The sequence below is a fragment of the Manduca sexta genome, chromosome 18 (genome assembly GCF_014839805.1).
Source record: "Manduca sexta isolate Smith_Timp_Sample1 chromosome 18, JHU_Msex_v1.0, whole genome shotgun sequence".
Classification (NCBI taxonomy): domain Eukaryota; kingdom Metazoa; phylum Arthropoda; class Insecta; order Lepidoptera; family Sphingidae; genus Manduca; species Manduca sexta.
The window spans coordinates 9,195,774-9,209,529 of NC_051132.1; the positions used below are offsets into that span (position 1 = coordinate 9,195,774).

Below are 13,756 nucleotides of genomic sequence, written 5' to 3' on the forward strand. Positions count from 1 at the left end.
TTACGACGGTGAAACACCATTGGTGAAACATCAGAATCGATGTCACCCGTTGTTTATAAAAATCTTGATAAAAATGGATACAGAAACTCTGCCAAACGTAACAAAAACATTCAAATATTCGTTCCCAACTTGCACAAACGAGGATGTATTGTTCAAGCTGGAAGTCCCGGTGGAGATCCCCCACAGTGGCTCCACCAGGGAACTAGTGCAGAGAGTTATAAAGATGTTTCACATACCGGTGTATTTAGAGGACGGTGGGTGGACTGGCTTGACTGGACTTGTTTAATTACCTAATGTACTTATTTAAAACGCACCGATCCCGTAATCAATAAATCTAAAAGCTCAAATATATTAGGTTTAGATGGCTATTATACAATATCAGTGTATGTATACCTAAAAAAAAATATATTATAACCAATGATAAATTTTTAGGACTATCCCTAGAATTAAAAGAATCCTATGAGTGATTAACACTATTTTATTTGTAAGAGATATTTTATCTTAAATATGAAATAGTTACATACACTAAATAGAAAATAAAAGATTTGCTTGAAATAAATATTTTACTAAATCTAACCGAAAATTACATCATTATAAGAACTTATTTGAGTAATCTCTATGTTAATATTAGCCAACAAGTATTTTTTAAATAAGGAAATATCTTTCTCAACAAGAAGTTTAACTCCTACAAATTACTTATAGAACTCAATGAAAGGCTAGCAAACTTTGTGGCGGAGGAAACAAAAACATTTCATAATGAGCGAGATGAGAAACTTTTAAACCAGTTGAAAAATAGTGAGCTGAATGTGGAAGGCATCGTTAGGAACTGGGAGAAACTGTTCAAGGAGAATGTTGTTGACTTTGCTGAACAAAAGGGAACACCTGACGAGGAGGTCAGTGTACTAAATATTTCTAGTCAACAATTAAGTACTCAATTAAGGAATTTATAGAAACTTAGTGACGTGTTGAATATCATATATATGATTGATAGCCAGGTTGGGCAAAGTGATATAGGATTAGTGCACTTATTATCAGCCCAGTCTGAAATTCTGCTCAGTAAATATAAAGAGCTTAATATTACATGGGAAATACTAGAGCTGATACACTGTTGAGTGTTACATATCTGCCTACCTCTGAAAAAGGGTAATTGGTGTGAAATAATGTAACTTATAAATAAAATTCAACAGTTATAACTGCTGGTCAAAACTAATAATACTCACCTACAATATGCTCTACAATAGTGTTTTTAACAAACTTGCTTTCCCCCAAGGTCTTTGCTGCTGCTTATCACAAATTGGTGCATTCACCAGCACTAGAGACTATATTACAAGTGGAGAACTCATATGCCAAAACTGTCAAGGACACCCTCAAGAACAGGGATGAAGATATTAAAAAATTAACTGACAGGTAACATATTTATTTAAGCTGCAATTTACCAGCCACGGATCTTTAAGTTTGAGGATTTTAGCAAGTTGTTTCAAGAATTCTGAAAACATTTTCAATTCTGGGGTAAATGGTTAATTTTTGATTATCCATTTATATGAAATATCAATATTGACTGTTGCAGTAACACTGATACCAATAACCGATAAGTAAATAACTACATAACAAAATGTTAAATCTCTGTTCCAACTTCTTGCTATGTGGTGTATTTCAACATAACTTTCATAGTAAAGAAAATATAAAGATACAAAGTTTAATAACTGGGCATAGACACTTAATATTTTATATATCAGGGTGACTAGTGCAATAGAGTGCCATACAGTATTTTATAATTCAAAGTTTTATATTATGTTGCTACTTATATGGGTGGTTGTATCACTTGCAAATTCAGCTGCAATCAAAAAAAATAATACCACATATTTAATGCTATAAAATATGTTATCTATATTCAGTCAAACTGAAGAGATGGAAGAGAAGATGAAGCTGCTACATGTGGACTGTACTGAAGAAGAGATCAACCAGCTAGTCTCACGGCATCTAGAGCAGCAAATCGTGGTGGCGGGCCGCTGGGGCTCCACGCTCGATGCGCTTGCGCACACACAGCGCGCGCAGCACCGCACCTGGCTCATGGCCACGCTCGACCAGTACCATGACTCCAGTGCACTCACAACTCCCAGGTCACCAAACTGACCAATAATAATACTGAATAATGATATTACCACATACAGACCAAATGAACGAAAGGAAGCAAAAGTGAGCGAGCGGGTTTTGTCGATAGAGGCTAAATGTGCGCGTAAGCGACGCGTGCGCCGATTTGATCTATTGTCTGGCATAAAATACTGTTAAATACTTGATATCATCATTCGTTTTAAGCGAGTTGATGCGTAGAAAAATAAAATGAAAGGTATTGTTTGGAATAATTTATTTAGTAATTTTGGGGAATCAATTCGTCTCTGATAAATATTGGAAAAATCGTGACTCTAAGTTGGAATATTATTATAGTATCTTGCATGAAGGATAATAACAAATACTCAATTATATTTCGCAAGGATGTTAACTCTTATTAAACAACCTCACCAAAGCAAAACGCGTGGTCTGATATCGGTAATGCAAGTTCCTTACCGAAAATCATAATATTAAATCTTTCTACAGCAACTCGCCCCTAGGCACATTTTCACCTGCAGTGGGCGCGGCGTTAGGCGGCCCCCCCGCACCACTAAGCATGGCCCCCGCCGCACAGGGTCGCATGGAGGAGAGCTTCACAATCCACCTGGGCAGTCAGCTGAAACAAACCCACAACATACGGATTGTTGCCATGGACCTGCTAGACTTGTGCAATGTTGATCCTGACAAGTGAGTCTCTCTGATGTTTGACATAATTTAGGAACATTTTTTTTTACAATAACAATTATAAAATGTATGTTTCACTGTTAAGGCATGACTTGTTTTTTTTTTAATAATTTAATATTAATATCCGCATATGTGGTGCAATAATATGAATCAAATACAGATCAAGACAGTAAATACCCCTTTTCAAGTAGACCTAACAGTTCTGGCTTCAAAAAATTCGCAACATACCCTGTGTTATTTTAGGAATTTTTAACTGCATTTAATTCATTTATATGTTTTCTGTACGATAAGATATATGACAATTACAAAACAATATATGCCACAGTCCAACAGAGTCCTCCCGGCGCTTGCAAACATCGCTATCTCTGTACTCGAGTGAGCTATCGGGCGTGGTGCTGCTGAGCGAGTCGCCGCCGTCGCCGCGCCTCGCCGCCGCCGCCACCGGCTCCACAGAGTACCACTTCTGCGACCTAGACCGGCAGATGAGGCAAATCGACGAACAAGTCAAAGAGCCTGTGAGTACTGTTACTGACATTTATTAATTTATTTTACACTTTGTACACATGGTATACAGGCGGACTTAATGCCATGGGCATTCTCTCTCAGTGAACCTTGGGGTGGTGTAGAGAGGACGGGGGCAGGTGTATACTAAAAGAAAGAGAAAAACACATAAAAAGAGTAATAATAACTTAATGAACTGTAAAAATAACAGCTAAAATAAAGCCATAAATGTTGCCACAACACATAGGTTGCGACATTATTAGAGTAGCCACAACACAAAAGTCTTAGTTTAGACAACAGTTACTTTGATTTACTGTCAATGAAGAATCTAGCCGTTAGGTTACTATTGTAGCCCCGTATTATAAAAATTGTATTTTGTTTATATTATGGTGTAATATTTAGGCGGAAGATCGTAACGCAGCGCGTCGCGGATCTCAGCCGGCTGGTCACGGCGGCGGGTCGCGCAAGACTCTCCGCGCAGGCGACGTGGTGATGACACGCCACAGCAACCTGGGCGACGTGCATGTCGTCTTCCATCTTGTCGTAGATGACCACTCGCTTAAGTCTGGTGAGATACAATCTACCTTAATATTTATAAACATGAAAAATGATTGACATTTTCAAAAATGTACCATAGACAAGGAAGTAGTAGTAACAAAATTTATCTCCACAGGTGATATTACGTCACGTCACCCTGCCATCTTGGGTCTACGCAACGTGTTAAAGGCGGCGTGCAGTAATGACGTCACAAGCATCTCATTACCGTTGCTCCTGCGACATGAATTGTCAGAGGTGAGAGTGAACTTTATTAATAACCTAACAAAGTTAATTTGTTCCATTTCCACCCACCGTAAATTGTTAGTAGAGTAAGGTTCTGGAACTCTACCATCATGGACTATGATTAGGCCTATCCTATGAAGGCAAAACTAATATACACAATATAATAGAATTGCCGACGCAGTGCCGGAAAGTTTTTTTTCACTATATCATGTACCTGCCAAAACAAATCTAGATTTTGAAAATTCGTTTAAAGACGTTGTGTAAACGCTCGAATCCAGCAAACTAAGTGAAATAACAATGGTAGTGCAGCGTGATGTGCGGGTTCCAGGAGATGACGGGCGCGTGGTGCGCGCGGCGCGCGGAGCTGGTGCTGAAGTGCGTGAAGGGGTTCGTGCTGGAGGCGGCGGGCGCGGGCGGCGCGGAGCTGCGCACGCTGCACTTCGCGCTGCCGCCCGCCATCGACGCGCGCGTCTTCGCGTCGCTCGCCACGCTACTGCCGACCATCTTCCGCATCTCCAATCCACTCAAATTCAAAGCCGCGGGATAAGGTAACGTAGATGTATGTTTTGAAATCATTCCGGTCGATTTGTACAATTTTATGATGTCGACAATTATTTAAACAGTTGATGTGTATTGGAACTTGTATTCTTGTGATAATAATAGAATCTATTTTATTTTCGTATTTAGGTTCTGAATAGTTATCACCAAGTAGTATTTTAATATCATACGTTCCTTACTCAATATATTACTGAATGTATTTTAATTTTATATTAGTTTTTAAAATCATATTTATAAAACTATTGAAAATTTTATCTAATGTACCAAAAATATAATACTTCAATATTATAAGTGTAAAACAAACAAATTCTTTTGTTTTATTCTGTAACTTCTGAACAGGGGCCTTATTCTCTATCCCGCACGTTATTTAAACAGTGTGTAACAAGCACGTAACACAACGCATCATGTTTAGGACTATAGAAAGGACATTGTTCTGTGCCCATACATAATTCGCCCTGGAACCAACAGCAATGGAAAAATGTGTGTTATATTTAGAATCATTAATAAATTCTCATTGCATATTATTTGTCAAACGGACAAGCTGGGATATCGCATCAATCCAAAAAACGATGAGATTTTGAGGTTATAATTGATAGTAAACATTGAAAGCTTTTCCATGTTCAAGGTAGATTTATAGTCCTATCATTTACGCTTTAAATATGCTTTTTATTGATATAATTACCTATCTAATATATATAAGCCCTAAACATTCATCACTATGTAGGTATCTGATTATTTTTTACTTAAATTAGGCTATTTTAAGACTTGATTCTTATAATTTTTTATAAGTAAAAAGTTACCTAATTATGTAGTTATAGTATTTACATCCTCTAAGAGTACCCTTCAGATTTGATGTATTTTCTATATATACGTACGTCGTACGTATTCCCCGAAGAGTCAGACAAAGGCGCACCGTTGAGCATTCACGCTTCATCAGAAGCATGGCATATTTTACACACTTGGTAGACTCTTAGGGCATGTAAGATTAAATTAAACAAATAAAAAAATATTTTTAGTTCATATTATTTATTTCCTCATCACCTACATTGTTTTATAAAATATTATCTGAGTATTGTGCAGGAGGGTTGTTGTTATGGTATATGAGGGGCATACACTCATATACATAAAACAAGAGAAACACTCAGGGAACATTTAATTTCGCACACAACACACGGTCCGCTCGGAAGGTAAAACGGACGCCGACTAACTAACACCGAGTGGCGCGTACGACCAACACCGTCGCCGCGCGGGACACACACACGTGTACGAGCGAGACGGCACTACGCGTCACTCGGCAAAACGCGCGGGAAGACGGCCGCGAGTTGTCCGGTCTGGCAACATCGCCATCCGGTTTACTATATGCTCCCCCTCTAGTCTAGGAGAACGTCCTCGTTCCTGGACTAGGCCCTTTGCTTTAGAAGCGGGGCGTCCACGCTTCTTTTTTGGGAGAACGGGATTAGGAAGGGATGAGCGGTCGTCTTTACTCCTATAGATAAAAAGATCCTGGTTATGGTACTTACCGAGGATTTCATTGGGCTGGTCCACATGAGACAACGTATAAGTTGTCGGACTATCCCTATTCAAAATTTGATATGGTCCATCACGCCTTGGCGCAAATTTAGCTGTCACGTTCTTCGGCGCGTTGCTAAGCACATGGGATTTAAGGAGTACCAAATCACCTACTTGAAAAGATTCTGCAGGGCGGCGAGATTGATCAGCATACTTTTTCGTCTTATCCTGTTGTATTTCAACACGTTCACGGATAGCCGAAAGGGAGTTAACGAATTTCCTAAGATAAGGAGTTATTTGTGGGACAAAATTTCCTTTGTCCAGGATAGCCCGAAGGTCATGTGTAACTTCTGTGGGAGATCTCATTTCTCTGGCAAAGGCCAAGTATGCTGGTGACTTACCTGTAGTTCGACATTTGGAACTATTCAGGGCGAAGCGGACTAGTGGCAGCTTCTTCGGCCAAGATGTGTGATCTTCTTCCACCAAATATGCTAACATTGCCTTAAGATCTCGGTTTTTGCGTTCCGCGGGGTTCGACTGGGGATGGTAAAGAGGAACAAAGTTTTGCTTTACACCCAGAACGGACATACATTGTTGCATGACTGCAGAGACAAATTGCACACCATTGTCAGATATAATTCGACGAGGCAAACCAAACCGTAAGAAGTACTCTTCTATTAGGACACGGGCACACGCCTCTGCTGTGGCATCTTGAAGAGAGAATAATTCTACCCAACGTGTGGCTGTGTCTTCAATAAGAAGAACCCAACGCTCCCCCTGGCTTCCTTCTGGTAAAGGGCCAAAAAGGTCTATAGCGAGCACCTCATTCCTTTGATTCATCACCGGAGTTTGTAAAGGCCAGGTGGCTTGGCATTTGATGCCTTATAGCGTTGGCAGTGAATGCAGGCTGTTACATAATCAGCTATTATTCTTCGCATTCCTGTAAAATAATATAATTGCGCTACCTTTTGGTACGTTCGATCGATTCCAGGGTGGCCTGCTAACGGAGAGTCGTGCAGTTCCTTAAGTATATTAATTACTTGATCCGCTGGAATGACGAGTTGGGGACACTCGCTTTCTGAATCCGGGTTATACCTATATAAAACACCTTGATCCATGAGGTATCCGCGTTCACACCATGTCTGTGAAGCGACTTCGTCAGTACCTTCAAGTTCTTTAAAAATTTTCATCAGCTCGGGATCGGCCAGTTGCTCTTGTCTTATTTGGCTTGGCGACTTAGTCGGTAAGTCACATATAGTGGAGCAAATACCACACTCGTTGCGAGTCTCACTCGAACAGATTGGTCTGCTGAGAGTGTCTGCAACAACGTTGGCTTTTCCCGGTGTATATTCGAACTTGATATCAAAGGACTGGAGTTTTAACGCCCAACGGATCAACCTACCTGTTGGCGATTTTAAAGATAATAGCCAGCGAAGTGGTTGATGATCACTTCCGATGATTACTGGCTGACCGTCGAGATATGCCCGAAAACGCTCGACTGCCCAGACAACGGCGAGCGCTTCCCGTTCTGTAGTCGAGTAGTTGCGCTCAGCATTGTTTAAGAGTCGACTGGCATATTCAATCGGCCTTTCCTGCTTACCTTCTCCCTGTAGCAATACTGCGCCTAAGGCGAAGTTACTTGCGTCTGTGCGCAGAATAAAAGGGCTGTTGAAGTCAGGTTGAACCAGTATCGGTGCTGAAGTGAGCAAGCGTTTTAGCTCACTGAAAGCTTGGGATTGCTCCAAACCCCAGGTCCATACTTGATTTTTTCTTGTCAAGCGTGTCAAAGGCTCGGACACTTTAGAAAAATTTGGGATAAATTTTCGAAACCATGAGCAAGTTTGCAAAAAGGTTCGTAAATGTTTTAGATTAGAAGGTTCTTTCATGTCTAAAACTGCACTCACCTTTTGTGGATCGGTAGAAATACCATTTTGGGTTATGATGTGGCCAAGGTATTTCACCCTCTCTCTCGCAAAAACACACTTACCGCGATTCACTTGAAGATTAAATTCTTCAAGACGTGCCAACACCAGCTCTAGGTCCTCTAGGTGCTTCTGGAATCCTTCAGAGATTACCAAAATATCGTCTAAGTACGCTAGAATTGTTACATCTTTCAGGGCTGCACAAGAACGAAGTCGGTCAATCAGTCGTTGAAAAGTTGCCGGCGCGTTCTTAAGACCGAACGGCATCTTCTTGAATCGGTAGGTGCCGAGAGGAGATATGAAGGCAGTTTTGTCTTTGTCAGACTCCCTAATACTTACTTGCCAGTAAGAAGACTGAAGGTCTAATGTACTCATATAGCAATTCCTTTTCGTTGACTGTAAGAGCTCATCGATGCGTGGCATCGGGTAAGTGTCAGACTTGGTGACTGCGTTAAGGCGTCTGTAATCTACACAGAATCGAATTGTACCATTCGACTTCGGCACCATCAATGCCGGTGCACACCAAGCTGATTCACATGCTTCGATGACGTCATCATCTAGCATTTTATTTATTTCCTGCTGCATCAACTCCTTCTTCGCTGGTGTAAGCCGGTACGGCGGCACTGCTATAGGTGGATGATTACCTGTATCGATGCGGTGCTCTGCGTATGGAGTTGGACCTCCCCTGCTTTGAAGACATTCTCGTGACTGACGAGGACTTCAGCGAGCGCTCTACGCTCAGCTGGATGAAGTTGGGATCCTTCATCATCACGAAGAACATTCGCAGTAGAACAGCTTATGTGTTTTGCAGTAGGTTCAAAAAGTAGTTTATGTGTAATAGTATTATTATTACTAAAATACCAAATTTCTTTATTAAAATCAATAACAACTCCTGCAGCTGTAATAAAATCAATGCCTAGGAGTGTTTCATTATTATTGGAATCGGGAAAAATCAGGAATGGTATCTTAATGATTTTATGGTCTAAACTCACCGCTAAAGTAGTAGTAAGAACTTCCATGACCCGCACACAGCCATCAGCAAGCTTGATCTTACGCGTTGAGGGAACAAGGGGTTGACCTTTTCGTAGAAGGAGAGCATACAGCGTGTGACCAGCAATGCAATGTTTCGCGGCGGTGTCTATTAAAGCTGTACCAGTAACACCCAAAATATTAATTTTGAAAATAGGACGAACTTCGCGACATGCAACTGGCCTCTCACTACCGTCTTCTAACGTTACAATGTCCCCACTACATATACAATCATTACAATAACCATAATTCTTAAATCTATTAACATTTTTTTTATTCTTAGACAAATTCCGAAAATTATTTATTTTTGAGTTACGTACATATTCATTAGGATCCATACAATTACAAAAATTATTTATTTTTGAGTTACGTACATATTCATTAGGATCCATACAATTACGAAAATTATAAATTTTTGAGTTACGTACATATTCACTCGGATCCATACAATTTACATACTTTGAATTATAGTTTACACCTTGAAGTGATTTTTGTGAGACCCTAGCTGTCGTACTACAATTATTATAAGTACAATGAAAATTATTATTATGACTAGCTCTTAAACTATAATTATCATTATTATTATTAGCAATATGCTTAGACATTCTGTTAGTTGCAATAGCGTTTAAATGTTTATTTGACTGACCACCACCGATTGAACACTTTAGCGAACGTACGTTATTATTCGAATGCGAAAATTCGACACTATAAAAGCTTTCTTTATTTATTTCACTATTATCACACACTTGCGCGGGAATGTTAGTTAAGCTGGACTCACCTCGATTTGCCAACTTACGACATTGGTCTCTCGTATGGTTGTACCGCCGACAGTATGTACACTGCGGACGATACATCTTCGCAGCACTGGATGTACTAGCTGGTGATGTGATGACTGGTGTCGTCGGTGTCGCGTCGGCCTGCGTGGCTCGGTGCGTCGCAGCGCCGGCGGCACTCGGCGGGGCGATCGGGGAGCGCGTAGCAACACGTGTCGGCGGCGCGGGAGCGCGGCCGGCACGTACTTGTGTGATTGTGTTACGGGGGCCTGGCGATGGGGCGTGTGTGGCGTGATCAGAACCACGCTTTTCTTTATTGGAGTCTTCCACGCTTCTCGCCAGTTTTAGGAGCTCGTTGAAAGACGAGAATTCTTCTCTGCGGAGCCGTTTTTTAATTTTAGGATTCAAAAGGCCGTATGTTATATCTAGTTCGGCATTTTCCGACAAGTCTCCTTTTGGCAATTTTGAAAATAATAATCGTATTTTAGCCACAAACAGATCGGTATTTTCGTCGCGATGCGGATTTTTAAAAATATCGACGTATATTCTATGTGGCGGGCGGCGGTCTCCGAAGGCGCTGATTAAGTTGTCTTTCGCCTCGGTCCAACTGTTAATTTGGCTCTTGATTCCTTGCCACCAGATTGCGGCGTCCTTACTGAGCAGCATCGACATGCCTTTGATCGTATTAGCGTCCGACACCTTACAGCAGTCGATGTAGCTTTCGATGCTATCTATGAACGTGGTCACTGACTCTGTTGGTGATCCGCTAAACGTGGCCTTACAGCGAGCCAAGGTCGCGTCGTTAGATGTGGATGTTGAACTTCGCATTACGGTCTCCATTATGTCGCGTAGGGCTTCGTTTTGTGACCTTTGTAATGCCGACAAAATGGCTGTCACACTATCTTGGCTAAAGGTCCCCTCTGGGGTTGATGTGGCTGCTGCGCCCGCGATATCGGGCACGCGGCGTGAGCGCTGCGGTGTCGGGTCATCGCCGGTACCAGAGGCGATGGGACTACCACAGTCGGAGTTGTGTGTCGAGGGAGGCGCGGTCGGGGCGGCAGCGGTAGACGTGGCCGGAATGGCGACGAACTCGTCCCGACGCTGGCGACTTCGACTTCGTGTATCCATTTTATCGTTGGAGCGCCAAATATGAGGGGCATACACTCATATACATAAAACAAGAGAAACACTCAGGGAACATTTAATTTCGCACACAACACACGGTCCGCTCGGAAGGTAAAACGGACGCCGACTAACTAACACCGAGTGGCGCGTACGACCAACACCGTCGCCGCGCGGGACACACACACGTGTACGAGCGAGACGGCACTACGCGTCACTCGGCAAAACGCGCGGGAAGACGGCCGCGAGTTGTCCGGTCTGGCAACATCGCCATCCGGTTTACTATAGGTATTATTTATCAATTCAGTTTTGCCAATCACAATCACCTAGTCCGGAGTTCCAACATTCTATTACAGAGCACGCAGCTTCTACTAACATTGTTACAGCTAAAGTATATATAGGCTCTTGGGCCGTGGTCCAACATGCTGTACATATAAAATCAAGGGCTACAACCTGAAAAAAAAAACAAACAAACACATTATGCTCAAATTAGAATGGCAATATATTAATGTTGTGTCACACGGAAAGCAGATTTATGTATTCAAATCTTCCAGCTGTATTAAATGTACGAAACCTTCAAGCATATGACACACATTTTTTAATCAACAATATACTTGCTAGTTTGCTCTTAAGTTGCCACAGCCACATGCTTAAGTGTGTAGTAGGTAGTATACAGACTCTGTTCGCTGTCTCTACGCAGTTACCAAAAACAGGAACTGAGGGGCGAACTAGAAGTTTGGCGGCAGTTAAACTTGTACGATTAAAGAAAAATGTGCTTACCAAACGAGGCGCTGTCCATTTTTGTATACAATGGCGAATCTGCTCGTTCTCCAACACCATGGAGCCGCCAGCAGAGCCACAATTAATGCAGAAAGCAATTTCCATTTCGTATCCGTTATCAATGCCAGGTAAATTGTAACATCAGTTCACAAAGTCCAGAAATCACAGCCAGTGTATGTCGATATCGTAATCAATCGCACAGAGTCTTTATAATAGTCGAATCGTCAATGATATAGTGAGAGTCAGAGAATTATAATATATTATATGGAAAGTGAGAGTCTAGTTTATTTGTCTCTGATGAGTGAAGTGTGAGTGACATTAAATTGAATTGAAAAATGAAGTAAGAATTAGGGATACTACTCGACTAGATTCTGGATCGATTATATCGATCATTTATACAAAAATCGATTTTATTCAACATAGGGTTATTTTTATTCGGAAAAATATTTAGCGGGACCCTTATACCAGAAAATCTTTCACACGGGCGGATCCGATAGTAATTTAATGTGGAGAGAGTTTGAGGCCCCCGGATGGAGGGAGAGAGAAGAACGGTATTTTTTATATGTATAATTCATAAATATTTTGTACGACAGAAAAATAAATGTTCGCATAATATATTATGCTCTGCTATCTGTGCGAAGCCAGGGCGGGTCGCTAATATAGAATCTAAATAAACAAAGTAAATCAATATGAATTAAAAACTAAAAAAACATTTTTCATAGACGACTTGATCTATAATCAATTTAGTCCTAAAACTAACTACTTATTTATTTGAGACGCATCCACTGCTTGATTAAATATTATTATAATAATTAAAGAACATATCGCCTCACAAATCGAATATATTAAAATGTTTCAATAATTAATTATCGGTAATTAGATTTATCGTTTTGTCGAACCGGTACATCTCTATACACAATTATTTGTAAACATGTCGGCGACTTTGACTTTAAGTCGTTACAATACTTTTATATATTCATTTTGGATGTAGCAGCTTGTCCGTTTTCTACACATATTTGCAAATAATATAAAAACACTAGCTTTTGCCCGCGGCTCCGCCCGCGTTATAAAGTTTTTCAGGCTAAAGTTTTCCATTATAAAAGTAGTAGTTTCCCGGGAGCCTATGTTCTTCCCAGGGTCTTCCAACTGTCTCCATACGAAATTTCATCTTAATACGTTGGGTAGTTTTTGAGTTTAACACGTTCAGGCAGACAGATGCAGCGGGGGACCTTGTTTTATAATATATTTTTTAGAACTTTTTAAGTGGAACAATCCCGTCATACATCATTGTTGCATAACTTTAACCGTTTACGCAGCGCAGGCAACGGAAGCTCTCAAAACTAATAATTTTCCCCGTTTTTGCAACATGTTTCATTACTGTACCGCTCTTATTGGTTATAGCGTGATAATATAGCCTATAGCACTCCAAGACCAAAGGGCTATCCAACACAAAAAGATTTTTTCAGTTCAAACCGGTAGTTCCTGAGGTTAGCCATTTCTGCTCCGCTCCTATTGGCCATAGCGTGATGATATATAACTTAGAGCACTCCACAAACAAAGGGCTATTCAACACAAAAAGATTTTTTAGTTCGAATCGGTAGTTCCTGAGATTAACCATTACTGCTGCGCTCCTATTGGTCATAGCGTGATGATATATAGCTTATAGCGGTCCACAAATAAAGGGCTATCCAACACAAAATGAATTTTTCAGTTGAAACCGGTAGTTCCTGAGATTAGCCATTACTGCTCCGCTCCTATTGGTCATAGCGTGATGATATATGACTTTGAGCACTCCACAAACAAAGGACTATTCAACCCAAAAAGAATTTTTCAGGTTGGACCGGTAGTTCCTGAGATTAGCCATTACTGCTCCGCTCCTATTGGGTATAGCGTGATGATATATAGCTTATAGAACTCCACGAACAAAGAGCTATCCAACGCAAAAAGAATTTTTCAGTTTGGACCGGTAGTTCCTGAGATAAGACATTA

The 13,756-nt window shown here is 40.9% G+C and overlaps 2 protein-coding genes across 2 annotated transcripts; one reads left to right on the forward strand and one right to left on the reverse strand.

Annotated features, from left to right (window-relative positions):
- Positions 1–4,927, forward strand: LOC115456464 (protein C12orf4 homolog). The gene is made up of 9 exons (XM_030185552.2): positions 1–254; positions 703–893; positions 1,271–1,407; positions 1,896–2,120; positions 2,596–2,796; positions 3,119–3,308; positions 3,697–3,862; positions 3,968–4,086; positions 4,403–4,927. The coding sequence occupies exons 1-9, from the start codon at positions 74–76 to the stop codon at positions 4,619–4,621; spliced, it is 1,629 nt and encodes a 542-aa protein (XP_030041412.2). The 5' UTR covers positions 1–73; the 3' UTR covers positions 4,622–4,927.
- Positions 4,928–6,980: 2,053 nt separating this feature from the next.
- On the reverse strand, positions 6,981–10,921 carry LOC115451312 (retrovirus-related Pol polyprotein from transposon 17.6). Its single transcript, XM_030179598.2, is given in 2 exon segments — positions 6,981–8,749; positions 8,752–10,921. Coding segments are annotated over 2 exon segments (3,723 nt in total). The 5' UTR covers positions 10,706–10,921.
- Positions 10,922–13,756: the final 2,835 nt, after the last annotated feature.

What these genes read in the sequence shown, in the direction of transcription:
- LOC115456464 (XM_030185552.2), top strand. Translation starts at nt 74, where the DNA reads ATGGATACAGAAACTCTGCCAAACGTAACAAAAACATTCAAATATTCG. An exon ending in ACCGGTGTATTTAGAGGACG is followed by an intron (nt 255 to 702) that starts GTGGGTGGACTG and finishes AATTACTTATAG; the next exon opens with AACTCAATGAAAGGCTAGCA. An exon ending in TGACCACTCGCTTAAGTCTG is followed by an intron (nt 3,863 to 3,967) that starts GTGAGATACAAT and finishes TTATCTCCACAG; the next exon opens with GTGATATTACGTCACGTCAC.